The sequence below is a fragment of the Alligator mississippiensis genome, chromosome 1 (assembly GCF_030867095.1).
Source record: "Alligator mississippiensis isolate rAllMis1 chromosome 1, rAllMis1, whole genome shotgun sequence".
Taxonomy (NCBI): Eukaryota; Metazoa; Chordata; order Crocodylia; family Alligatoridae; genus Alligator; species Alligator mississippiensis.
Genome location: NC_081824.1, coordinates 139,616,741 through 139,644,157, shown reverse-complemented (window position 1 = coordinate 139,644,157; position 27,417 = coordinate 139,616,741). Strand labels below are relative to the sequence as shown.

Genomic DNA, 27,417 nt, shown 5'->3' with positions numbered 1-27,417 from the left:
CAGCCTTCTCTCATGGTCTGAAGTATGGAGGGAATGCCAAGAACCATACTGCTCAGAATAGACTCGTTATCCTATATGAAAGCCTCTTGGTGGGTTTTGGACCCCCCTCTTATCTACTTTGTATAGGACTTCTAAAAAGACTATCTCCACACATCTGTAGTGAACAGAAAGAAACTCTTGTGGGTTTGGATGGTAAGAACCAATCCACAAGAGAAATCAGCTAAATTTAATATAGACAAGATCTGTATACTAGCTGCTATTAATTTGCTCCGAGCACTGGAAACCCTTCCAGCCATTCTGGGATGGCTGTGATTGTGTGCCTTTGTATACTGGAATGCTTGCATAACTGAGAGTACTTATCCACTGTGATTCTTAGAAGACTCAGAACCTGCTTGATGAGTCTGAAAAATGTTAGCAAAATGGTTTTGGTGGTATATCCCAATTTCTCTCTTTGTAGTTAGATTTTTCAAATATATTCTATTCCAAATGGTGCCCTTTTTCTCCAGAGGTAGCATCCAGAGGAGAACAGCTTATTGTGAGAACTGTGGAAGGCCAGATATGACTAGAGCACATTTTATGCAAAAATGAAAGTCCCACATTGATGAGAATGGTATAAATATCAGTGTGGATGGCTGGTTTACATCTAGGTAAGAAAAACCAATAAAACCAAATGCTGAATAAAAGTCAAATATTTAGAACATTTTACAATGTGAATCCACAAAACATAACAATGGTTTCCTCATCATTTAAAGGACTGTTAATGTCTACTAAGAACCACAAGATGAGAATTTCCTTTTCTATTAAATTTTGGCAGAAAGGGGGTACATCTTCATGTGCACTTTAATGCAGTTAACTAATTAGCTCTGCAATAAAGCATCACCGTCTACATGTGTGCCCATATTAAGGGCAGGGTGCAGTACATTAATTAACTCTACAGTAGGATAGTCCCCATGGCAGGGGACCAGACTTGATGATCTTACAGGTACCTTCTGGTCCTATGCTTCTATGCTTCTATGGTGGAGTAATTTATGCTGCTTCAATACACATGTAGACAGTGACTGCAGCTGGCTGGAGCATGCTGGCTAGCCCTGAACTGTAGCATCCTTGTGCCTCAGCCAGCCCCACTGATGCTGCTACCTGGCGCCTGGGGCTGACCTTCATACCCCCTGTCAGCCTGAGGCTGCTCTGCCCCAACTGAATGTGTTGTGGTCCCGGACTGCACCCGGGAGAAATAAATGCTGGTGCAAACTGTGCTGGAGTTTATTTTTTGCCCTAATTGCATGTGTGGATGCACCCAAGGTACACAGAATGTTTCTTATGTGATGTTTCATCAAGAGTCCTTTCTAGGAGGAGACATCTTCTTTTCTTCAGCAATCCCTCACAGTCGAGTATGATTGTCTTCCATGATTGTCTTATCTGCATGTCTAAAGATGGGTGATAGCCTGTCTGGGAATGACAGACACTACTTCAGCTCACACATGTGTTTCCATGTGGGGTGGGTGGTGCTGGATTCTTGATTTGGTCTGCAACATGCTGTTTCTGTTGCTCCCTCTTTTCCATCTCCTGTTATTATTCCGAGGTTACAAAGTACTGAGATTCCTGCAGCATGCTCTTTCTCCACAAGTTGACATCGATGTTGCATTTTTTTTAAAGTTAGCCTTGAGGACATCCCTGAATTGCTTTCTCTGCCCTCCTCTTGAGGATACACCTAGGCTCAGCTGGGAGAATAAAATTGGCTTCAGGAGACTGGTGTCAGGTATCCAGATGATGTGGCTGGCCTACTGAAGTTGATGTCAGATGATCATCACCTCAATACTCATGGTGTTTGCTTGTGGGAGGATGCTAATGTTGATGTGTCTCTTTTCCTACTGGATTTAGAAGATCTTCCACAGGCAGCATTGATGGTACTTCTCCAATAACTTTAGATGTCTTCTGTACATTGTCCATGTCTCAGCTCCATACAGCAAGGTGGGGATCACAACTGCTTAATAAATCACGAGCTTGGTTTTGGATGTTGTGAAATTTGAACACCCATCTTTAGATGTACCAAGGCTGCACTTGTACATTTGAGGCAATATTGGATTTCTTTATTGATGTCAATCTTCTGTGAAAGACGGCTCCTGAGGTATGGGAAATACTCAACGTTCTCCAGAGTCTCACCATACATCTGCATTGCCAGAGTCTGGGACTGTTCCTTAGGAACTTGTTTGTGGAGGACCTTAGTCTTCTGAATGTTAAGTGTCAGTCCCATTATCTTGTATGCCTTGGTAAAGATGCTGCTGTTTGCCTGAAGGTTTGCTTCTGAGTGAACACATACTGCAACATCATCAGCATACTGGAGCTCGATGATTGAGGTCAGGGTAGTCATAAGAAGTGAGTGTATCTATTAATTCTGCATTAAAGCCTTATGCAGCTGAAAAACTGCTTGTTTCTCTTAAGACAGAAGATTTTGAAGAGAGACCAACTGAGGTACCATTTAAACTGGTTACTAAGGAAGATCAAGATCTCTTGTAAAACCAAGCCTTGTGGAAAAAAACAAAAAACATACAGTGTCTCTTTCCAAGCTGAGAGAGCAGCCCCTTTGCCTAACCAGAAAATTCTATATTAATCATGGCATTGTGAACTGAATTACCAGTCCCTAGTATTTCTCAAGATCTTAGTGTAGCGGTTCCCAACCTCAAGTTGTGACCCAAATGAGAGTCTCGGGGGCAATGCTGGCAGCACCTCGTATGAAGAACAAGCTGCGCCACATGCTGGGAGTGCCTCCATCCCCAGGCTACTGCCACTGCTGCACTCTGCTCACAGCAACGGGTTGCAGCAAAAAAAAGGTTGGGAACCACTGTTTTAGTGGAATGTAAATCCCTGTTTGTGCCACAGGATTCATTCAGAGCTCATATCTAATGTAATGTTTAAACTGTTTAAGTATGTTAGAGGTACAGGAATAATTCTGAGGACATCTTCTCTCCTCTTTCTTTCCTGACCCCAAAACTTGTTACATGGAATGTATACACGTGTGGGGTAACTTTGCCTTACAATATAAGAATAATTAATTGATATTAAACAGAAAGTTGCAGCCCATGTATAGGTTAAAAGATAAAAAAGGTTTTTCTGAGGGACAGTATGCAGTAGCTTAAAGAATTGAAAAGAAATGTGCATTCTTCAATATCATCTGAAATAACCAAAAGTTCAAAGAAAAGCAGTACCTGGATTGAAAAATTTGAAGAATATAATCCTAAACAGTTTACCTTTTTTCCGAGTATGTTTAAAACAGAATAGTATGGCAAACTTACATTTAGAAAAAGGAGTTAAATTGACTGTCATTACTATAAATAGGAGGATTTTAGAAAAAAGTTGGAAACAATTTTAAAATAATTCAGTTCATGCATCTGGCCTTAGTTTACATATATCATAGTATCATAGATAGGTATGAGCAAGTATGTGGAAAAATTTTCCCCCTCCCACACACACACACACACACACACACACACACTTCTTAAAATTCCTAACAACATAATTTGTTTTGAATTTACTTTACATAATTACAGAAAATTGTTATATTGTGTTATTAAGAGAAAAGCTGTTTCTTGAGAATATAAGGATAAAGTAAAATTACCAGTTACTCATAGTAGTAGGCTTATAATGTATTACAATTATTTAAATTGACTATTAGATTTGAGAAACTGATGATTATAAGTGAATTTTCATTCATTCACTTTTTAGATTTAACTATCATATACTTTTCTTTATTTGACTGACTTTCAGTGTGTGGCAGGGCACTGTTGGTGCCTGCCACTTTAAGGACAGAGCCAAATAGCCAGCAGGTGATTGATTGCAGCAGCCATTTAAGATCCCAGGCTGCTTATATAAAAAGGGCAGGTCGCTGCTGGCAAGCCAGGCACTATGCAACATCCTGCAGGTAAGGGCAGGAGCTATAGGGGACGGTTTGGAGGCTCCTGGTCCTGGGCAGGACTGCACCCCGCTGGGAGTGGGTGCCCTGGTGGGGCTCTCATTCCCCAGGAAATGCCAGGCCAGTTATCACCCTGGTGAAGGGTGGGTAGGGGCACCTTAACCCCAGCCCTCACCTTCAGGTGGGTCATTTACCATCAGAGCAAGGTAGATCAGCTAAGGTTCAGGAAGCGCTTAAGCCTGCTGGGGGAGTGACCCCACAGGGCCAGGCATGCTTCCAGGAGCACCTGAGCTGGGAATGGGGGACCCCAATCCCTAAGTGCAGGCAGAAGGTGTAAACCCAACTGAGGGACTCGACCAGTCAATGCTGGGGCCAGGACCGGAAGGGTCAAAAGGGCCAGGGTCCCACTGTGAGGGATGCCCATGATAAGCAAAGAAGCTTGGGGTCCCAACTGGCCTGAGATGGGGTCAGGGCTGATATGGAAGCTGAAGATCCCATAATTAGGGCCACAGCTAATGGGTGAAGGAGACAGTTGAGCCAACTGCCTGAGATGCCATCTGTCAGGCTTGAGCCATGGTGTAGGGGTGGAACAGAACCACGGATAGCTCCCCCAATATTGGGGTGTAAAATGGGCAGCCTCCCACCTTAATTAACAACATAATTAATTACAATAAGGTGTGGCAGGTGAGACAGGTGGGTGGTGTGCCCAGAGGCAGGTGGGAAACTAGCTCTGTGGCTAGTCAGTGGCTTTTAAAAAATTGTTTTAGGTTCAGTTTTTACAATTTTTATTTCCTTAACCTAAACAGAATGACCTCCAAACAAATTTGTTTGAAGTTTGGCATGATTAATTAATGTAATCTAACTTGGTATTTATTCCTGTGTGTTGTATGCAGCAACATTTGCACCAGCAAAAAGACAGTGAAGAAGCTCTGAAGATTTTGGCAACATTTTTCCAAGCTATAGCAGCAGTAGGAGAGGATAGCATTGCTTCCTATACTGATATTCTCACAAGCCTGTATCCAAGCTGTTGCAAATAACTTGAGCTGTTATTGCCAGGGAAAAAAAAATCACATGCATCAATATTTTTACTAACATCTTAAAGTTTTTTTTTATCGTTGTCTCTACAAATGCATTCTATATGTTGAATATTCTCTGCATGTGACTTAATAACCATCCTCTCTTTTTGGACATTTTCTTTATGTCAGTTCATTCTTCACCAGAATTATTCAGAGCTGTTGGCTCTGGTCCACCATTTCCTTGTTAAATGTTTACAATTTGTAAGTGTTGTGACCCTGGTGCCAGCACCAGTAATCCTAATTCTAACAATTTACACTTGTCAGTTTTCTTTAAACTCCATTACTGCTCATTGAAATGCTACATGAAATGGATTGGAGAACATTTAACATGTAACAAATTGGAGATACAGGAAAATTTTCCTTTATGTCACATTTAATTATATATTGGGCTTTTGTTTTTGTTTTTCAGAATTGTGACCTGGCCCAGCAGAGTATAGTTCATATTGTTCAGAGTCCACATGAAGATGTGCAGAAAAGGGCGAAAGGTGGTCATATTCCCCTGGAAAGAGAACCTAAAAGCTTAACTCGTGTAGACCTCAGTACCAGCATCCTTCCATCTTACTCCATGGGGCTAGCTGTTATTTTGGATACTGCAGATGACAGCCTTCCCCTTCCATCTGACAAATCAGGTAACTCACTGAATTTCCATGTTTCAAAACTCATTTACACACTGGAATCTCTCCTTCTTTGTAGAACAGCATATGGAATGGAAAAAAAAATCTTTTAGTTTTCTTTTTTCAAGGAAACAATATTAGGACAATAATATATGGTGAATATGCAGAGGAGCACATAATAGTCTTTTTCTAACAGTACATGATGCCTTTGGTTGGTTGATGAATTGACTGATTCTAACTTCTAATAATTAATATTACAGATGAATATAAGTAAGCAAAAGAAGCAAATACCATTTATCCTTAAATATGTTAGAAACAGTTGCTTTTACTAGAAGTGAAATGGATTATGCATTAACATTTTAATTTCCAAGCTATCGCAATGTTTTTATTCTCATAAGTTTTAGGAAAATATTTCTATAAAGCAGTTTTTGTAACATTGCAGACAAACATTAACATATAAGAACAGACTGCTTATGCTGTGGATTTTAAAGTTTCTTATTCATAAAATTATTGCTTGGGATATCTGGTTTCCATTTTGGGTATCTCTATGAAGCACAAATGAAGCAACATGCAAACTAGTCATTAAAAATATTAACAGCTGCTGGATATGTTATACTTGAATTTGATCAAGGGGCTACATGAATGGAATGAAATGATTGGTGGTCCCACTCAAGTCTCAAATCCAACTTTACTGAACATATAAGCAATACCACTACTCAGGAAAAACCCAAACAGTCTGTAAAGGTATTTTTATGCAGGCCTTCTTAACGACTCATGATGACTCAGGTGATCAGGCATCATCATGGCACTGGGGGTCACGTTTTTGACCAGCCTGGTCTCCGTTGGCTTAATAACATCTCCCCAAATTTGAGTTGTTTCCTTAGGCTTTTATACTCTTTTACAGCCTGTTGGGGGTAGCTACAATAAGGCTATGGCCTGCACCTGTCCGATGTCTTACCAGAGTACACCATCAGGCTGGAGGACCGCACCACCACTACCAATCTCCGGTGTTTTGCTCTCATCTGCCACGCCTTGATATTTTTTTTAATATTGGGAACTGGATGTGGGGACTGATAGAAGTTCTGGCTGGTCCTTTCAGAGGGTTCTCTTCATGGGGCTCCACCTCCCCTCACACCTAACCCTTACTACTTCCCAGGTGATGCACATCTGCATCCTGCTTTTGCGTCACCTGGATATGTCTCTGGCAGTTAATCACTGGCTTATTGAATGAATGCATCCATGAATTTAAATCAGTTCATGCAGGCTTCATAAGGCCATCTACTTGGATTAATTCATTACAGGTTCAAGGGTCAATCCATTCAGATCTGCTCATTTAGGGTCCATAAGACAATCAACTTAAATCTAATTCATTCCAGTTCATGGGTCAATCAATTTAGATCAGTTCATTAAGATTCTATAAGATAATCAACTTAAATCAATTCATTCCAGGTATCTGGGTCAAATTATTTTGCTCTCTCTTGTAGAGTTAATGACCCAGCCTGAACAGCAGCTCCACCCAGGTTTAGCTCCACAGGGCTGGGACCTGTGGGACTTTTGCAGGGATGGAGCTTTCCCTCTTCTCCCTTTCCCTGGCACAATGAGAGAAAATGATACTCAAAAAAAAAAAAAAAAAAAGAATCCCTCCCTCCCCCCCCCCCCCCAAAAAAATCAAGTGGCTGTGCCCCTGAAACTCACAGACCCACTCATGCTGGCAGCTCTTTCATTCCCTCTCTCTGCCAGCTTCTTGCCTCCATTTTCACTCATTTAGTATTCACCCGGCTGGACCTGTGCAGTTTCTTGGTGCTCCATGTCCAGGGTTTTGCCAGTGGTCTTCCAACCATTCTGGCCAGTGGGCCGGCTTTCTTCACCTGTGGCTAGCCATGGGGCACTGCTGACTGGGAAGGTCTCTGGTGTCCACTCTTCCAGCCTGCTGTGGTCCTCCCCCAGCTGCCCCATTCTGGAGCCAGAAATACCTTTCTTTGTGCTCCCTTCACCAATCTGGAAGGAACACTTGCTGTGGAAACACAGCGGCATGCTCCCTACTGCAGTATCCCACTTTCTTGATCCCTGGGGCTTCCTCGTCACCCCACTCCTCTCCCCTCACACAGCCTTCTTCTGCATATTCCATATAAGGTCATGCTCTATTTTTTCACCAATTACCTTTTTACAGCAGTGTTTTCCTAATTAATCTGTCACTCTCTCTGTCACCTTCAGCCTATTTTTTTCTGAACTTACTTTTTACCTACTAAGCTATCTCTACAAGAGAGGCAGTTAGGCGGGCCAAAGCTACCATGGAGCTGAGGATGGCAACCCAAGTAAAGGACAACAAGAAATTGTTTTTTAGATACATAGGGAGTAAAAGGAAGGCCCAGGGAGGAATAGGACCCCTGCTAAATGGGCAGAAGCAATTGGTGACAGATAGGGGGGACAAGGCTGAACTCCTCAACGAGTTCTTTGCCTCAGTGTTCCTAAGCGAGGGGCATGACAAGTCTCTCACTGAGGTTGTAGAGAGGCAGCAGCAAGGTGCCAGACTTCCATGCGTAGATCCTGAGGTGGTGCAGAGTCACTTGGAAGAACTGGATGCCTTTAAGTCGGCAGGCCCGGATGGGCTCCATCCGAGGGTGCTGAAGGCACTGGCCGACGTCATTGCAGAGCCACTGGCGGGAATATTCGAATGCTCGTGGCGCACGGGCCAAGTCCCGGAGGACTGGAAAAGGGCTAACGTGGTCCCCATTTTCAAAAAGGGGAGGAAGGAGGACCCGGGCAACTATAGGCCGGTCAGTCTCACCTCCATCCTTGGTAAAGTATTTGAAAAAATTATCAAGGCTCACATTTGTGAGAGCCCGGCAGGACAAATTATGCTGAGGGGAAACCAGCATGGGTTTGTGGCGGGCAGATCGTGCCTGACCAACCTAGTCTCTTTCTATGACCAGGTTACGAAACGCCTGGACACAGGAGGAGGGGTGGATGTCATATACCTGGACTTCAGGAAGGCCTTCAATAAGGTATCCCACCCCTTACTGGTGAACAAATTAACAGGCTGTGATGTGGATGACTGCACAGTCCGGTGGGTGGCGAATTGGCTAGAGGGTCGCACCCAAAGAGTCGTGGTAGATGGGTCGGTCTCGACCTGGAAGGGTGTGGGCAGTGGGGTCCCGCAGGGTTCGGTCCTTGGACCGATACTCTTTAATGTCTTCATCAGCGACTTGGACGTGGGAGTGAAATGTACTCTGTCCAAGTTTGCAGATGACACAAAGCTATGGGGAGAAGTGGACACGCCGGAGGGCAGGGAACAGCTGCAGGCAGACCTGGATAGGCTGGACAAGTGGGCAGAAAACAACAGGATGCAGTTCAACAAGGAGAAATGCAAAGTGCTGCACCTAGGGAGGAAAAATGTCCAGCACACCTACAGCCTAGGGAATGACCTGCTGGGTGGCACAGAGGTGGAAAGGGATCTTGGAGTCCTAGTGGACTCCAAGTTGAACATGAGCCGGCAGTGTGACGAAGCCATCAGAAAAGCCAATGGCACTTTATCGTGCATCAGCAGATGCATGACAAATAGGTCCAGGGAGGTGATACTTCCCCTCTATAGGGCGTTGGTCAGACCGCAGTTGGAGTACTGCGTGCAATTCTGGGCGCCACACTTCAAGAAGGATGCGGATAACCTGGAGAGGGTACAGCGAAGGGCAACTCGTATGGTCAAGGGCCTGCAGACCAAGCCCTACGAGGAGAGACTAGAGAAACTGGACCTTTTCAGCCTCCGCAAGAGAAGGTTGAGAGGCGACCTTGTGGCTGCCTATAAGTTCATCACGGGGGCACAGAAGGGAATTGGTGAGGATTTATTCACCAAGGCGCCCCCGGGGGTTACAAGAAACAATGGCCACAAGCTAGCAGAGAGCAGATTTAGACTGGACATTAGGAAGAACTTTTTCACAGTTCGAGTGGCCAAGGTCTGGAACGGGCTCCCAAGGGAGGTGGTGCTCTCCCCTACCCTGGGGGTCTTCAAGAGGAGGTTAGACGAGTATCTAGCCGGGGTCATTTAGACCCAGCACTCTTTCCTGCTTATGCAGGGGGTCGGACTTGATGATCTATTGAGGTCCCTTCCGACCCTAACATCTATGAATCTATGAATCTATCCTTGGGGTTGTTTTGCAATTGGAACCAGCCTGGGTCCCATCTGTCACCAGGATCCCAAGTCAGTTGTGGAACAGGAGGGCACAGCTGTGCTGCCGGCTGCCGCCGGTGCTGCAGGGAGCCACAGTCATGCAGCGGCCCTAGGTTGAGCCCCTATACAAACCCACCCATAGACCACACATCCCCCCGCTACTCCCCATACCAGGTGGGTTGGGGTGCCTTAACCTCAGCCTCCACCTTCAGGTGGGTTATGTAATGTAGGGAAGGCCAGGTAAGCTTCCTGGATCACCTGAGCCTGCTGGGGTGAGTGATCCCACAGTGCCAGGCACACTTTGCAAAGCACCTGAGCCAGAAATTAGGAACCCTCAATCCCTGAAATCAGGCAAGCAGGGAATACAGAGAGGGAATACAGCTAATGGGAGAAGAGGTACAGTTGAGTGTACTTGCCTGGGATGCCACATGCAAGGCTTGGGCACAGTAAGGGGTGGAACGGAGCTGCGGATACCCCCCCTTAATATCGGGGTTCAATATGGGCAGCCTCCCACCTTTTTAACATCCTCATATCATTATATCAAGGCATGGCAGATGCGTGAGGTGGGCTGGTGCTTGCACCAGATGTGAAAGCCTGCCCCTGTGTCACACAACCACCTGTGGAGGGATGATGCATGGCAGCTCTTAGTGCTTACCCCAGCCTTGCCTTTTGATAGTTGCCAGTTATGCTAAGGCAGATTTTCAGGCCTACAGATAAGCTTTCAAAACTCATTCTTGAAAGAGATTCCCAAGCAACCATATATCTTAGAAGGATTCCTAAAATATTATATCAGTCTTCGAAGACACAACATCCCTGCTATACTCCCCATTGAAAACTATGTACTTTCCAAATAGATATGAATCACTCTGTGGAACAAGACTGAACTAAGTAACGACCGTTTTTGGTAGTTCATTGAGGATGCCTTTTTAAAGAGCTTGGTACACAAATGCTGTTCTGTACCACATTGGAAAACAATATTAGGGTATAGCAAACTAAAACTTCTGTGACTAACACAGCCAGAAAACCCATTGTATACAATATAAGGGTTACCAAAACTATTAAAATAACTGAGAGAATTTTTGGAGTAAGTCGTGCAGAAAATATACAATTTATGGGAGGGTCATAGAAGTGTTCCACAACTGACTTGATCAACCTTTCACTGCCAACTAATGATGAATGAGTGCAGTTTAGGAACAAATTAGTGCCTAGCTTAATGATGCACATCTCACATTCTGAATGAGTAATGAGATAAGAGCGGGGCATGCTGATTTAAATCTGATCAGCTGGGGACATGTTTTCAGACTGGTCTAACCGGAGGAAGAAGGGTAATGTGAAGTGCTTGCTGCTGCTTTTTTATTTATATTTTCATCCCTGCATACAATATTTATATAGGGTTAATAGCCCTGATGGACTTTGCAGGTCAATTTACAAATATTCAAGGCATTAAGATATATTCATGGGGTACATATACACGTGCATTAATGCAGCATTGCTACTGCACATTTAGTTTGGTAACTCTAATATGAGGTACTACATAAATGTGCAGTAGCTGATGCTAATACACAGTAGCAATGGCTCATGGCCTTTTTTTTTTTACTCTTAATATGCAGTAGACTAATTCTTCTGCACATTATTGCATTAGCATGGTTTTTGCCGTGATGCCCTAGTGCATAGTAGAATTAATGTACTGTGCATTAAGCATCTTGTGTAGATGTGCCCATGGAGTTGCAACTTTTTGACAAACTGTTTCCTTCTCCATGACACCTCTGACAAAAGAAAATATTTTCCTTTTCTGTTGCAGATATCCTAATGGCAGGATAATAGTACAGCAGAATGTAGGCTACCATTGTCTGTGGACTACTACTTTTTGTGATGCAGTGAAACACTTTCCATATCGTAGAAACAAAATAAAGAGCAATGTGGTCAGGCTGACAGAACTTGAATATGAAATAATTCATCCCCCCCCAAATAGTACCTCATAGGCAGCTACAAAATAAGCTTTTTTTTATCCTTCCAGTAATGTGGCTCACTCACCCCTGTAGGTGAGAAAGTAATAGCTATTCCAGTAGCTATTTGGTTATTTTTCTTTTTGCTGAGGCTGCACATAAGGCTGTCAATTGAGGTGGTAATTTTTGTGCCCTAGGGGCACCTCAGAACCCTGGAACCCTGGAAGCACGATCCAAATTGATAGGGTTAAGTGCCTCAGATCTATGTACGCTAAGTGCAGACCTATGTGCTTCCAAGAAGTAATTCAGTGTTGGATACCTGTGCTCTCTACACATAAAAAGGGAAAAACTTAAGTGCCTCCAAGGCACTGTCCAAGGAGCTCAGGGTCATTTCAGCTACCCAATGGAAAACACTAAACACAGGGACTTGGCTGAACTTCTGCTTTTAACTTAGGTGCTTAAATCAGCCTATACATTAAAGGGGTCTCCATTCACTTGCCCACCCTTTTACGTAATTACCTAGTGATAAAGCAGTCACCTGGGGAGTAGAAACTTCATGTTCTAGTTCCTCCTGAACATTGAAATTCAAACCCACATTTCCTGCTTCCCCAACAAGTGCCCTAACCACCTAGCTTGCAATGTTAGCTGGGCAATTGGGTAGAAAGAAATGCAAAAGTTAAGATATCTGACGGGCACCAAGTAAAAGGGAACCTGACGCTATAGCCCAGTGAAGAGTGCTGCTCCTTTACAGGAGCTGGACTTGGTGCTGAAGAGTACCTGCTCACAGAATCCCATTAAATAGTAGACTCATCTTTGCAGTCAGGAAAGGTGCAGACTGGGGATTTAGTTATCTACAAAGAATTCAGGGCCTGCTCCTTGGCTGCCTAGAAAACACCTTCACCTTGAACTGCAGTATATTTATAATGAATTGGACCTCAGTGAGTGTATTAGAATGGAGGAGGTTCTTGAGGACTGGACTGAAAGAAAGCTAACTTTGTGCCAGTGCTTAGAAAGGGTAAATGAAATGGCCTGTGTAATTATAGAACAGTAAATACAGGACTCCATCAATACAGAATTAAAAAGGGTAATATAATTAATGGCAACATGGATTTATGGGAAATAGATCTTGTAATTTTAACATTATATCGTTTATGTTCAGGTTACAAGTTTAGTTGATAAAGATAACTATGCTGACGCAACATACTTCTTTAAGGCATTTGACATGACATCTTGATTAATAAATTAGAATGATAGAAAATCTTCATGGCATGCATTTAATGGTTTAAAAACTGGCTAACTATGAGGGTAAGAAGTATAACTGTGAATGATGAATCATCACTGAATAGATATGTCCCTACTGGGGCTATGTGGTCTTTGGCCTTATTTTATTTAATATCTTTATCACTGATCTGCAGAAAATATAAGATAATTACTGATACATTTTTCAAACTAGATGAACATTGAGGTAGCCATAATTAATAAAGAAGGAATATATCATAGCATAGGGGGATTATGTTATGCCTGTATTTAGCATCTGTACAGTTACTACTTGGATACTGTGTCCAATTGTGGTGTCTGCACTTTGGGAACATTGCTGAAAAATTGCAGAGGTTTTGGAGAAGGGCCACAGGAATGATTAAAGGATTACAAAGCATGCTTTGCAGTGGAAAACTGAAAGTGTTTTATCTACTTAGTTTATCAAAGAGAAGGTTAAGGGGTGAGTTGATCATAGTTTATAAATAACTACATAGGGATCAGAAATATGATAGTCATGGGCTCTTACAGTTAGAAAGCTAAGAGCCCTGTCAGAGGTACATTTATGGCATGGTTAATGTGATAATTGTTCCATAAATGGCAACATGCTTCATGTTCACCCACTTTATAGCATCATAAAATGGCAAACCTGCCTGTAGTGGGACCCAGGCTGAAGGGTCACACCAGGGTGGTGCCCAGATGCTGCACTCTCAATGGGTGTTTACTCCCTTTATCTATATCCTGCCTGCTATGACTTGTTGTTAATGAGAAGGATATCAGGAGGTGGTATCTGAATGTAGTGGGTTATGCTGAGATGGGCACAGGCCTCAGTGTCTGGGCCTCAGTGTCTGTGGGCTCTGCCTTCCCTATACCCCACCCCTCTCCAAGTGGGTGTTCCGATGATGCTACTGGAGTAAGCATATGGTCCTCTAGGCATCTGCCTTCACATGAAGGAGGAAAGGTCCAACATGGAAAAAAACCCAGGACAGTCTAGAACTAATGTGAGCTGGCTGGGTCCTGCTATTCCAGCAAGGGCTTACCACCAATGTTGTTTGTACAATATAGAAATTAACAAAGCAACACAATATAAAAAGTCATGTCCACCGTTCATTCATGGGCCTAGCTTCAGCCTTGAAATATATGTCTGCCTTCTCCTGGGGCAGCTAAGGCTCTGCAGGGCTTGTCCCCACTTGTAAACTTGATTCACAGGGCTGGCCTGTATCTGACCAACCCCTGTGGGTGATTTCAGGCCACAAGTATTATGACCTCCCATGAGGCCCTGGCAGGTACTTGGCATCCAGCATCTGCAGAAGCATCAGCTTCCTGTGGTGGGAGCAAAGGTTGGGCTAGCATCTGATGGGGTGTCCTTGGCTCCAGTGGGGATATGAAGTGCAGTCTGGGGCCTATGCCAGAGACCTCCCACTCCTGGGGCTGGCACCCTTCTATAAGGGAACTTCCAGGTTTGTCTGAACCAACCCAGACCCCTGCAGGCCCCCACATGCTCTGCTGCTGCCAGGGGCTGAGAGCCCATGCAGGGCTCATCATTGTCTGCAGCTATGGCTCCCAGGTTCTAGGTGGTGCCAGGCACTCAAGCTACCTGTTCTTAGCCCTGCCCAGGCTCCAGGCCTGTGTGGAGCCCTGCTTCCTGCTCCCAGCCCTTCTTGTGGGGCAGGCATGTGGGTAGTGCATCACCCACTATTTCTCTGCCTTGCCCAGGGGGCAGGTGTGCAGGTGAGGGGGCATGCTGCCTGCCCACAGGCCTGCTGTTTACCATTGGAACAGTGCAGGATCCCACTGGGTGTGGATCACCCTGGAAGCTGTTGTCCCGGTAAGTATGGGGCCGCACCAGGTCCCTGCTACACTGCCACAAAAATGTTGCACGTGTAATGTAGAACACCTTTGTGGCTGGTTTGTATGGTGCTTTAAATTGGATATGTGGTATGCACCTCAGACCTGGGGCTGCCTGGTCCCAGACTATCAGCTGAACTTCAGAATTGGTCATAGGGTGATGCTGGGGTCAGGGACATAACCACGTGCCACCTGCTCCAGAGGATTGGGCTAGGGGCAGCCGTGGTTCCTAGTATGACCCTGGAAGTAAAATGATTGGGATCCGAAGGCAGCTATGTCCTACCCCAAACATTGCACATCCTGCCGTGCATATGTGGTATGGTAGAATGTGCAAGTTTTCAAAGAGAGCATAAAACACCTCGGATCCCAAGTGTGCCATTATTTTGACATCTGCCAGCAGCCTAAGATATAATCATATTCAATGGCCAGTGAAGTTAGGTAAAATAATCATGCTCAATAACTCAGTGAAGTTAAGTAAAATAAAATTAGATGAAAATGTTTTACTGTGAGGAGGAACAACCATTAAAACAAATTATCAACACCTGATGACTTTTAAATCAAGAGTTGATCTTTTATTAAAATATATATTCCTATTCAGCCACAACTATTGGACTTGAAATAAGAAATAATTAAGGGAAGTCTTACAACCTTGGTTGTGCCAAAGGTCAGGATAGTTCATTACCATATTCCCTTCTTACCATGAAGTCTATGACCCTGCTAATCTAATACCTCATCGAACTAATCTGTGATGTCATCAAAAATAGCAAACTAACCTGACAAGTTATTTATTCTATATGCTCATAGAGGGGAGTAGACATCTGTTGACAAAGTGGTACAAAAAGGCCTAGCAATGAAACTCAAAGTTAGGGTTTGTTTTTTTATCACATTGGTAGGAAAGGCCTCATAAATATGTTCAACTCATCTTCTGTCAAAATTGAGAAGAACAGGTAGAATATCCTAATTTTTTTCTGAGTGTAAAAATGAGATTAGCAAGGCTCTAGGGGTATTTATAGACATGTTCCATGAGTTGTGGGGGGAGGTGCTGTAATGAAAGCACCCGGAGCATCATGTGTATCAGTTTCCCAGCACTGAAAAATATTGGTGGGGGTGTTTTAACTAAAGCTTGTCTAATGAGCTTTAGTTAAAATGCCCTGCCTCCATTTTTTAGCTTGAGAATGCTGATACATGTGACACTGAAGTCTGCTGAAGCACAATTAATCAAGTTTGCTATGACACATTGCATGTGTATAGGCGCCCTAGGGTTCTGAGACTTAAGTCCTTAAAGAATGATTTTATTGTGTGCGTGTGCATGTGCAGGAAGACTTAGGATTTAGAGCTTGCTTATCCAGATCTGTACAGTCTTCTGTGGAAAAATCTGGTGAGGTGTAACAAATTGACATTTAATTGAGTCTATCACTGTAATTAATAGGAATGATATTTGAACTTTCAACAACATGTTAGTTAAATGTTATTTTTGTTTTACTCTTTTTAATGTATAAGGTATTTTATTAAATCTCTTCTCGTATAATACATGCAGTAAAAAACAAAAACCAAAAACAGCCAGGCATCCCAGCCTGAATGATTTAGAAATGCTGTAAAGGACAAGAAAGTATGTGTGTGTGTGTGTGTGTGTGTGTGTGTGTGTGTGTGTGTGTGTGTGTGTGTGTGGAGGGGTGGGGGGCCGGTGTCTGAATTCTGCTTGAAGCAAATGGCCAACTCAAGTTTCTGAAGTAGTTTAGAATTACTTCTTGCATTTCTGAAACTTATATTGTCAAATTAGTTCCAGGTCAGATAGTGGTATGATGTGTGTTTCCACCTTCCCATTTTAATATGGCATTAGACTGAGTATTCCTAAACCTAAGACACACTGCTGTTTTTTCTCATCATGTTCTTGAGAATATCATCAAAATGTGAGCACTGATCCATCCAAAATGGCCTCCAGCATTGCATGAATATCTATATTGATACTTCAGGACATGAACCTCTATAACTGCTCAGCAACTGAACCAGACAAAACTAAGACAAGTACAACAATGCAGTTATTTTTGCTGTTCATAACCTATTTTTAGCCATCTGCATCTGAAAACTAAATATCTATAAATCTACAATTCATACAAAAAATCAAAAAAAGCTTTCTATACAGGTTTCTCTGTTGTGATTCAATAAAGTTAATAAAAAGGAAGCATTTCAAAATAAACAGGATTTTTTTCTGTGTATGTTGGTACAAATCACTGATGGATTAATTATAAAATAAATTAATGAATCACATCTACTTTAGGTCCACAATGGTGTGAATCAATAATTTGAGGAGGGTAAAGCAGTATGCTGTTTAATTTGCATTAAGTAATTAACTTATTTTTTCAAATTTTTATCAAGCTCGTAATCTAATAACAGCAATCAAAGTGCTTACTCTGAGCTTGATAGCTTTTCCTTTGAAGGAATATATCTATGTTCAAGTTTTTAAAAAAAATTCTTTATATACGCCATTTTAAGCAGAATTACGAAACTTTGTTAATTCCATTCTTTTGACAGATATTCGCATAAAGGAAACACCATTGTTCTATAAGCAAAGGGAATAATTAATTTAGTGTGGAAGAGATGTATTGTCTTAGCAGATGAATTAAAGTAACTAGTTAGTTTTTGATGGTATTTTCTGATTTGGTGCACTGACAGTTTACTTTTACAATAGGATTAAATCCTTTAATCAGTTTTAATTTAAAAGGAAACACGTTCTGTGGTACATTGTTTTAGTCTGTGTTTGATTGGGGCTTGGAAAAGTAGTTGTTTGACCAAATTTATTGCCTTAAAAGTGAAGTGCAAAATGTATTTGAATTATAATCCTGCATTGATAAATGATAGAAACTAGATGGTGAGTCTTTCACTACTGTCTCTGGCATGGGTGTGGCAGGATGCATTATCTCAGGAGTAGCTCCCAAAACACCATCCCAAGATCAGTAGGAAGCATGTGGAAAACATTTAAAATCTGCAGTGCAGAAGTGGGAAGAAAGCAGTGGACCATAAACTGAATATGAGCCAACAGTGTGCTCTTGTTGGGGAAAAAAAAGCCAACAGTATACTGGGTTGGATCAGTAGAAATGTCACCTGTAAATCAAAGGAAATGTTTTTCCACTTAATTCAGCACTGATGAGGCCTCAGCGGGACTATTGTGTCCAGTTGTGGGCTTCATACTTCAACAAGGATGTGGACAGATTGGAAAGAATCCAGTGCAGAGCAACAAAAATGATTAATTGGGGGCTAGAAGGCATGATTTATGAAGAATGGCTGAAAGAGTTATGGTTTGTTTAGTCTGAAGAAGAGAAGACTGCAGAGACATTTGATAACAGTCTTCAAATACCTGAATGTTGATGCCAGTGGGATTTTCTCTGGGGCTACAGGGGACAGGACTAGGAGCAATAGCCTCCAGCTGCAACAGAGGATATTTAGGTTGGAGAGTAGGAGGAACCTCTTGACTCTGAGGGTGGTCAAGAATTTGGAACACGCTACTTAGAAAAGCTGTGGAGTCTCCATCCTTGAAAATTTTCAAGAGCTGATTGGACTGATACTTGTTTGGGATAGCTCAGTAAGAAATGATACTTTCTTAGACAGAAGGCTGGACTAGATGACCTTGCGAAGTCCCTTGCAGCCCTACTTTCCTATGATATCTATGGGAAGGAGCCTCCAGGAGTGTCACTTCAGCCACTCCTGCTGCAGACTGTGCAAGTGTAAAGTATATTCTTTCTTCATGAGCTGAATAGTTCTGCTAAACTTTTGATGAATGATGAAGAAGACATGTTGGCATGGCTCTGCTTTCACCCTTCCTCTCCTTGTCCCTTTGCAATGCTGATGATGCAGCCAGGCTCTTCAAGTACCATAATTCTGATTAGTCCCTAGTTTTGCTTTTAAGTTTTATTCACCTCACATATATGTCAAAGGACAATGGAAAGAATTACCAAGGGGTTGATAATGTTACCATTCACTGTAGAGGAAACACTGATTCATGAACACATTCTCACACATATACCTGTTTTCTCCCAAATTGAGCATAATAAATATTGTCCGTGTCTGAAGCTGCTTTTATCTGGAGATTTTGTCTGGGCTCCAGCCTGGTTTACAAAAGCTTTATTCTCAGATATTTCTATTGCTGTGGTTCTCAAGCAATCCAGAGATGAAGAACAGGCAACTCTCAGAGCACTGGTGATCTATGGGGAGATAATTGGTTACATGAGGTAGTTTCCTCCTATTTATTTTGAGATATTAAACTATATTGATGCCAGATTGAAATATATTAAATTCTTGTCTAATGAATTTTCCAATTAAATACTTGCTCTAGTGTCCACAAAGTTCACATATGAATGTGAAGCAGGATGGGAAGGAGGGAACCACAGGGCATGCTCTCTAGTTACATGTTATTCATCTTATGATGTTTTTAGAACCTCTGTTCTAATTTGCTGCACATTTTCACACAGTCAGTAGAGTGGTAATTTTTTTGTACACATGTCAGATCAAAACAGAATTAGGATAATGGGACAAAGAAACTGGCATATTAGATAAAATCATTGGTCACTTTGTCCCCAGTACCCTTTTTCTAGTGCTGGCCAATCCTGTAAAAAGGATATCCAGATAAAAAGAACTCTGATTTTGTAATCTACACTCAATTTTAGAATTCTATAATTAGAAAGAGTGTTTCTGGTTGGCTCTCACTAATCATCAGTTTATACCTTGAACCTTGAGATTTGATTATCCTTTAACTGTGTGTCTTGGCATGTTGCCACTAGTAGATATGGCATTTCTTAATCCAGTCTTCTTTGAAATGAGGCTTTCTAAACAACATTTAGTATTAACTAATTAGTGGTGGAAAGAGCTGATACAGCCACTAATAATTCACCATGACTTTTTCTGCCAAGTAATTTTTAAAAATTACTTAATCTTAGAAAAATATTAGCATTATTCCATTTCAATTACGACTGTACCAAAAATATTACCGTTACAAAGACCTTGAAAGTTGACTCTGACATACAATGTGCCTTCTTTCAGGGTTTTCAACCCTTGGCACTCACTGCCACACCATTTTCTTGTACTCAGTGTAAAAGTTTATATCTCCTTTCGACCTTCCAGCAACAGCAGAAAGTGATTTTATAAGACATTAGCATAATGGAACCTTTTCAATAAAATGATAAATTGAGTCCATTTCAGAAAACAGAACGCACACTTGGTAATTTATTGCAGTCAGTGCCATAGCAGGGACCTCATTCATATCATATGCTTTCAACTCTGATGAGAAAGGTACCATTTTCCCACATCTTTCCTGTCTTCAGTATTCCCTAAGAAGGGAAATGCTTTTTCTAATGAAGCCAGTAACACTTTGGGGAATGCTCTCTTTACATGACATAATTATCTCTTATGAACATGTCTAATTACTTTGTTGTTTTTAGGGCCCCTTCATGTTAATTTAAGTCAATAACATTTGTTAGCTCCCTCATGTCAAGGGATGGGGAGGGAACATTGCTTTCTCCTTAGAATGAATTTTGATTGCTGGTAGGTGACAGCATAGATGGGTTTTCTTTTGCAAATGCGCAACTCCAAATCTTTGTGCAACCAGATGGTGGTGACATTTGTAGATGGCAAATGTTTTATTTTAATTAAAATTAACATTTGCTATGCATGTTACCTTTTCCAAAATAATTGTTTTATGAATTAATTGTTGATGTTAAAAAATGAGCTTACATTTAGGAAACACCTCTTATGTATAATGCACACAATAGTTCAGGAAGGTGTACAGTTATTCCTTTTTTTTTTTTTAAACAAAAGAAATCCAGTTATAAGAACGAAATAGGAATGGATGCTTTAAATCAATTAAGAAACAGTGATTACTGCTACTGTGGGCATTCAAAATTATGCTGCATGATCTCTGTTACATGTTCTTACTGCTCAAAATGACATAGGGGATTTATTCTTTTCTCAAAACACGTGCCCAAGTTTCATTAACATCTTTGGGAGTTCTGCACACACAGCAAGGACAAGGGGAGAACAGACCTATTAAAGACTTGATCTACAGAAAGGAATTACATGCAATAGATAGTTTAATAAATTCTGTTGATATTAAAGAGTAAAAAATAGCCATTCAAAACAGATCCTACTCTCTTTTATGTTCTGTATAAGGACAAATAACTTTAGTGGAACTAAGTTTGAACTTCTTGGAAAGAAAAATGCCAGTATGTATGGCAGGGGAAAAGTAATTCTTAATTTTTTCTAATATTTTTTGGGTAAATGTAATGCTTGTGATAGGTAAATGGATTAGTAATCCCAGAAACTGAATTCTTATATTTATTCTCAGACCAGTCACAGCAGTGGCACTGTAGGTTCATTCACTGTTGTGCTAATATGCCTTGGCTGAAATCCTGATCCCACTGAAGTTACTAGGAGTCTTACTCCTGACTTGAGTAGATTCAGAACTTTATTTTTTGATTCTTAGGGCCTTGTTACATGTTACACTGTGAGCTGATCAGTGGTAATGTTGGCTCAAGTTTGGAGCAGTTGCATGTTCAGGCCAGTAGTGGCTGGGAGGACTGAAAGGTAAGAATGCTGCCACCTCCCATCCCCACATTCTAGGGTCCCCCTCTGCCCAATTTGGGAAACCAAATTAGAGTAACACCTGTGAGACTTGGTAATGGCTATGGGGTAGACTGGAGGCCATGATTAGAGCCCTTAAGGCAGAGCTAGCACCAAGAGGGCTACAATTATTACTCTGGGGTGATTCAGGCCTGTAGGGCCATGACCAGTGCACGGAGGGCCAGCTTAGTCCCAGTAGGGTGAATAGCAAACATGGAGAAGAAACTTTTATTAGCAGACTGAGGGTCCAGTGATAAGAAAAGCCAAGCGCAACCTCCCTATTGAGCTATAACAGTTACCTCAAAGCATGGCAGGTGAGTCAGCAAGGGGACTGCAGTAGAATTGGCAAGCCAGTCAATTGACCAGTCAAATATTGTCAATTGACTTATAATTTGACTGCATATTTTTGACCTGTCAAATATTATAGCAATTTTACAACATACTACTTTTTTGTAGTTTTATTGACAGAAATATGATTTTTTATTGTTTTTTGAAACATTTCTTAATGGAAACATTGTGCTTTTTCTGTGTATTATTTGGACCTACTGGCATCTTTTTACAATTTTCGACCAGTATTTGACTGGTCAATAGACTGAACTTTATGTGACAGGTCAAATGCTGGCCCTGTGCTGCAGACCTGGAGTGAGGGGCAGGATTTGTTTAGCCTCTAGTGGGTGCTACAGCTGCCCTAGGGGCCTGTCCTGTCACTGGAGCTAACCTTCACACTTCTTGGACATATGCCTTTGCTCTCTACCACTGTGCAATAAAATAGCATGCTCCAGTTAAGGCCCACTTGTCTTTACCCTAGATTGGTCAATATGTTCTTCTATGTGGCCATGTGTGTCATATCATGGATTCTGGCGCACACCTTTGTTTTAGTTTCCTGTCTTGAATAATATTGGTCCATGCACTTTCAAGCTCACTAGACCTCCTGCCATATCTGGGTCTTTTAATCTTCTCCAGTTGTCCTTAAATTTCAAAATCCCTTATGGACAGTTTGCCATACCATGGTTTCTCAGGTGGCATCCTACTAGCAAAGAAAATGGGCCTCAATTTCTTGTCAAAAGCCCCACAGTTGAGTAATTAGGTTTTGATCTACTGCATTGCTTCTAGACCCGTTTGAATTGTTTTTTAAATAGTTGAAGTTAATGCATTGCCAGCAGACACAGAGGCAATTTGGGGTACTATCTGAACTACAGATATGGCTAGGTGGAGACTCTGGGTGCAGACAGAAGTGACAATTTTCACCCAATCTGACCACAGAAAGCAGTTTATAGCTGTAGCCAAACAAGTACACAGTTGCAGACAGCTTCAAAAATGGCCAATTGGATGAAGATCTTGACACCTCATTGCATGAGGTATCTGATAAAGAAGTTTCAAGATGTAGCATCTCTTGTAACTTGTGTCTGCAGTGCTTCCAGCTTGTCATCATTTTCAGAATGGAAGGGAGAAAGGAAGCAGAGAGATTTCAGTCTGGGGTTTATCAGCCCTGAGGTGGGGGGTCTCCAGTTCACCCACCCCACCCTTTGGAACCAGCTGGGGACCCCCAAGAATGGGCTTCCTCCACTGCCTTTTCCCTCTCCCATTCTGAAAGCAGTGAGCACTGGCAGAGAGCCCTGACAATTGCTTTGGGAACCTGGCTACTAGCTCCTAGTCCACAGCTAGATTCCCCTGCCCTCTGGAAACAACAGTGAACTTCTGTTTGGTCTGGGGTAACACTGTAATTCAGAACATTTTGCAAAGAGCACCTGTCTGCACCCTCTGACTTCCATTGTAGAGGTCTGCCCCTTACACAGATTGCATGATTGTTTAAGCCTTCTGAGCCCTTTGTGTGTCTGCTCTTGTGCCTTGGTGAGATGCGCATATGCTCATAATAATAATTCACTCCATCCTGGGCTGGATTTGATTTAGAGATCTTGCTCGCAATGACCTGGCACAACAATCACATGTGCATGTTGGAGACAGAGCTTAGGGAGCAGGGGAAGGTCCCAGACTGCTTGAGCTGGTGTGACCAAAAAAAAGCAGAGAACTGCATTTACATTTCAAAGCAGAACCTATAAGATGTGAGAGACTGGAATATCTGAAAAAAGACACAGACATTGAATGCATGAGAGTCAGGCTATATGTGGGGGGCATGCTGCATGTGACTATGGTCAAGGCACCCAAGGGAGAGAAGAAGGTGCAGATTTGGTTATAAAAACCCAGGTAGAGATGAGGCCTGTGGGATCTCTACTCCAACGCTAAGAAGTACAAGTGCTACCCTACTGCAGAATTTTAGTTTTGTGTGCCCTAATAGGGGTGCATGTATAGATGCTGAGATGCTTACTGCACAGTTAATTAGTCAGCTGTGCGGTGAACTTCTCATGTAGATGTGCCCATTATGCATTAAACTTATAATTCTGAATTTGTGCTAACTGGAGTACATTTGAGTTTTTAGAGGGGAAATGTCAGTTCATTCAAAATATCCGATTTAAGTTTATCTTAACATCATTTTCATTCTATTCTTATTTTATTCTTCTGTCCCATTTATCTATATAAAATTACCTAGTGCAGTGTTTAACTCATTAAACTACTTACTGCACCGGTCATATTTGGCAGCTCAGTCCATATCCTTACTGCTTTGTGAGTGAAATTAGACAGATCCGTGTGCATAATCTGTTCACCCTCAATGTTCTGTTATTTAGATTTTGCAGAGTTGGTAATCTTCATAGATATAGTTTATCTTGTTTAGCAGGCTTCACAATTGTGACTTTTTCCTGTTTTGTTTTCTTCTAAATTATATCCTTGTTCAGACATCTAGATGGGTAGAGTGAAGAAATGATGAAGTATTATATACACAAGCTTAATGCACTGACAGCTTTCCCCAGTGGTCAGCTTATATATTTAATGTATATGAAAAGTAGGTCTGCACTGCAAAATGGTTACCACAGCCACAATAACAATCTTTAATTACTTCTCGCCTATGTTGTATTTTGTATGCTCCTTATTTATTCATTGCATAAAATGGGATATTTTGTCTGATAGGAACAAACAATTGCTATAACTGACCAAAACTCTAGGCCATCATGACTGATATCCTCTTTCTAACCAGGTCCAAAATGAGATTAAGCTGAGTAGTTATCACAGTGCAGTTGCTTTGGGAGAAACAGCTCAGGTGTGAGACTGCCGTGAAGAAGCTTTTCTCTGTGCTAGTGACTTATGGTGGCTGATAGACTGTTTGCTTAGTGCCTGGTGTGTGTATTTGGGGTTTGGGGGGGGGGTTTCCTTCATTTTTTCCTTCCTGAGGGGTATTTCCTCCCCCTCCCCCCCCCACCTTTCTCTCTCCTCCTTTCTTTTCGGCTCTTTTCTTTTCTTCCCCCTTCTGAAGTGACTGAGTGACAGAGCTTGCTCTGGGGGCTGGTTTAATTGAGGGGTGGGGCTAGGGTAGGCAGCCTTATACAGAGGCAGCCTCCAGTAAACTGAGGGAATAGCAAACAAAGCGCAGAAAAAAGAGTGGGAGATTTTTTAGGGAGTTTGCCCCAGAGGGAGCCATGGAGCAGAAGACTCTGTACATGTATGTGCAAGAGCCCTGGTGCGGGTGTTTGGCATACGTCTTTTTTCGTCCCTCACCTCCCTTCATTTTTTATCCATACATTATAGGTGTTTTTCAGGGAGCAAATGATGTACAAATGGCATCTGAGTCAGCTTTTGTGACTCAGACATGGGATGTATTTGTGTTCCTCCCAGAGGGCCAGGAGCACTTCATCTGCACCAAGTGTAAACTGGTGTCTGCCCTGGAGAAGAAGATTGAAAGACTGGAAGCATGGGTATCCATGCTGCATTGTATCCAGGAAGATTACATGAACAAAGTTATAAGAGTGTGTTAGTGGAGAGGCCAAAGAGCAATGAGATGGAGCAGCATATGACAACCCCATAAAGGAGGGCACCCAGAATTGAAAAGCAGTGGATTGAAGTCAGCAACCTCTTTCAAGCACTCTTTGGTGGAAGAGTCAGAGGAGAAGACACCGACAGGCATGAGGCAGAGGAGGCAGCATCCTAGAGACCACAAAGTGCAGGACCCTAGGGACAGGGACTCCAGGACCATTGCACCAAGGAGGAGGAGAAGAGTTGTGGTGGTTGGTGACTCCCTTCTGCAGGGGACAGAGACACCAATGTGTCATGCAGATTTAGGCCTCAGGAGGTGTGCTTCCTGCCTGAAGCCTCATTTCTGGATATGAGAGAGACTGCCATTTGTGCATCAAGCTCCTTAATCCTCCTGCCAAGTGCCTCATAGCCACCTCTGATCTGCTCAGTGTCATGCCTGGCTCTATTGCTGGTGCCTACATGGACAAGCAGGAAGGGGTAATGGTCTGATGGATGGATGAGTTTTGGCAGTCTCATCAATTCTTCCTATGGAAGGCAAGGGTCCAGGCAGAGACCATTGTATCCTGGAACTAAATGTGTGGCTGAGATGGTTGTGTTGATATGAAGGCTTTAGCTTCTTTGACAACAGGCAGATGTTCTTGGTAGGAGATGCTATCAAGAGATGGGATCCATCTGATGAGAACAGGGAAGAACATCTTTAGGCATCATCTGGCCAACCTAGTAAGCAGGGCTTTAGACTAGAATTCACTAGAGATGAAAACCCTTCAGCAACAGAGCATATAGTCCAGTGGGGAAAGGACATGAAGAAGCAGCTCAACTCTGGGAAAGGGCCAGAGAGCAACAGGACTGCAACAAGTGGTGCAAAAGGGAAGCTGGGAAGTCAAAATGCAAAATATGTCTGATGCATGTATACAAATGCAAGAAGTATGGGAGAAAAAGAAGGTGAGCTGGAGGATGCAGCCTTTGAAAAGAATTATGATCTGATTGGCATCACCAAGACCTGGTGGGACAGCTCTTATGACTGGAAGGTCAATCTCAAAAGTTACACTCTATTTTGGAAGGACAGGGTTGGGAGAAAATGTGCTGGGGTTGTTTTGTATGTCAAAAGCATATACACTTGTTCCCTGGTTCAGGAGGAGGAAGACAGCAGAGCAGAATGCATTTGTGTGAAGATGAAAGGAGAAAGATACAGCACAATATAATGGTGTGCATTTATTATAGGCCACCTAATCAGAAAGAGGAGGTGGATGAGACGCTCTTCAAGCAGGTGACAGATCTGTCCAAAAGCTGTGGGATGGTACTGATGGGAGACTTCAATTTTCCAGACATCTGCTGGAAGAATGAAGCCCAACAAAATGCCACAGTGGTTCCTAACTTGTATGGAGGACAACATTCTGTCCCAGAAAGCAGAGGATACAACTAGGGGATCATCTATCTTGGATCTTGTCCTGACCAACAGGGAAGACTTGGTGGAGGATGTGAAGGTGACGGGTAACTTCGGAGGAGGTGATCATGAGAGGATAGAATTCCAGACCTTGAGACAGGGAAGCATAAGGTCAGCAATATTAGGACACTAGATTTCAAAAAGGCAGATTTCATCTGATTCAGGGAGTTATAGGTATGGTGTCATGGGAGGATAAATGAAGGATAAAGGCACCCAGGAGGGCTGGTAGATTCTAAGGGCCACAGTATTGGAAGCCCAACAAGAAACTGTTCTGACATGATGGAAGCACAAGAAGAATGGCAAGAGAGCAATGTGGCTGCACAAAGAGCTTCTAAAATGCCTCAGATGCAAAAAGAAAGTATACAGGCAATGAAAGAATCACAAAGAAGATCACCAAGGAAGTGTAGCAAGAAATAGCAAGAGCCTGCGGGGACAAAATCAGGAAGGCAGCAATAAATAATGATCTGACCTGGCAAAGGAGGTTAAGGAAAACAAGAAAAGATTTTATAAGTATGTTGGCCAAAAAAGAAGGACCAAGAAAGCTGTGGGTCCTCTGGTAACAAACCAGGGAGAACTCCTAACTGAAGATGCAAAGAAGGTGGAGCTATTCAACAGCTACTCTGATTGTAGGTTTTCAGTCCAAATGATGAAGATGTCATTGATGTATCTTAAGTATAGCAAGGGTTTGAT

The 27,417-nt window shown here is 42.4% G+C and overlaps 1 protein-coding gene across 2 annotated transcripts in view; it reads left to right on the top strand.

Annotated features, from left to right (window-relative positions):
* The window catches only part of PRKN (parkin RBR E3 ubiquitin protein ligase), a 1,451,839-nt gene that overhangs the window by 521,136 nt on the left and 903,286 nt on the right, over nucleotides 1-27,417 (top strand). For both annotated transcript variants that reach the window (XM_059714743.1, XM_019479720.2), the window contains exon 3: nucleotides 5,393-5,612. In XM_059714743.1, coding sequence (XP_059570726.1) covers nucleotides 5,393-5,612 — 220 coding nt within the window. The remainder of the gene's footprint in view (nucleotides 1-5,392; nucleotides 5,613-27,417) is intronic.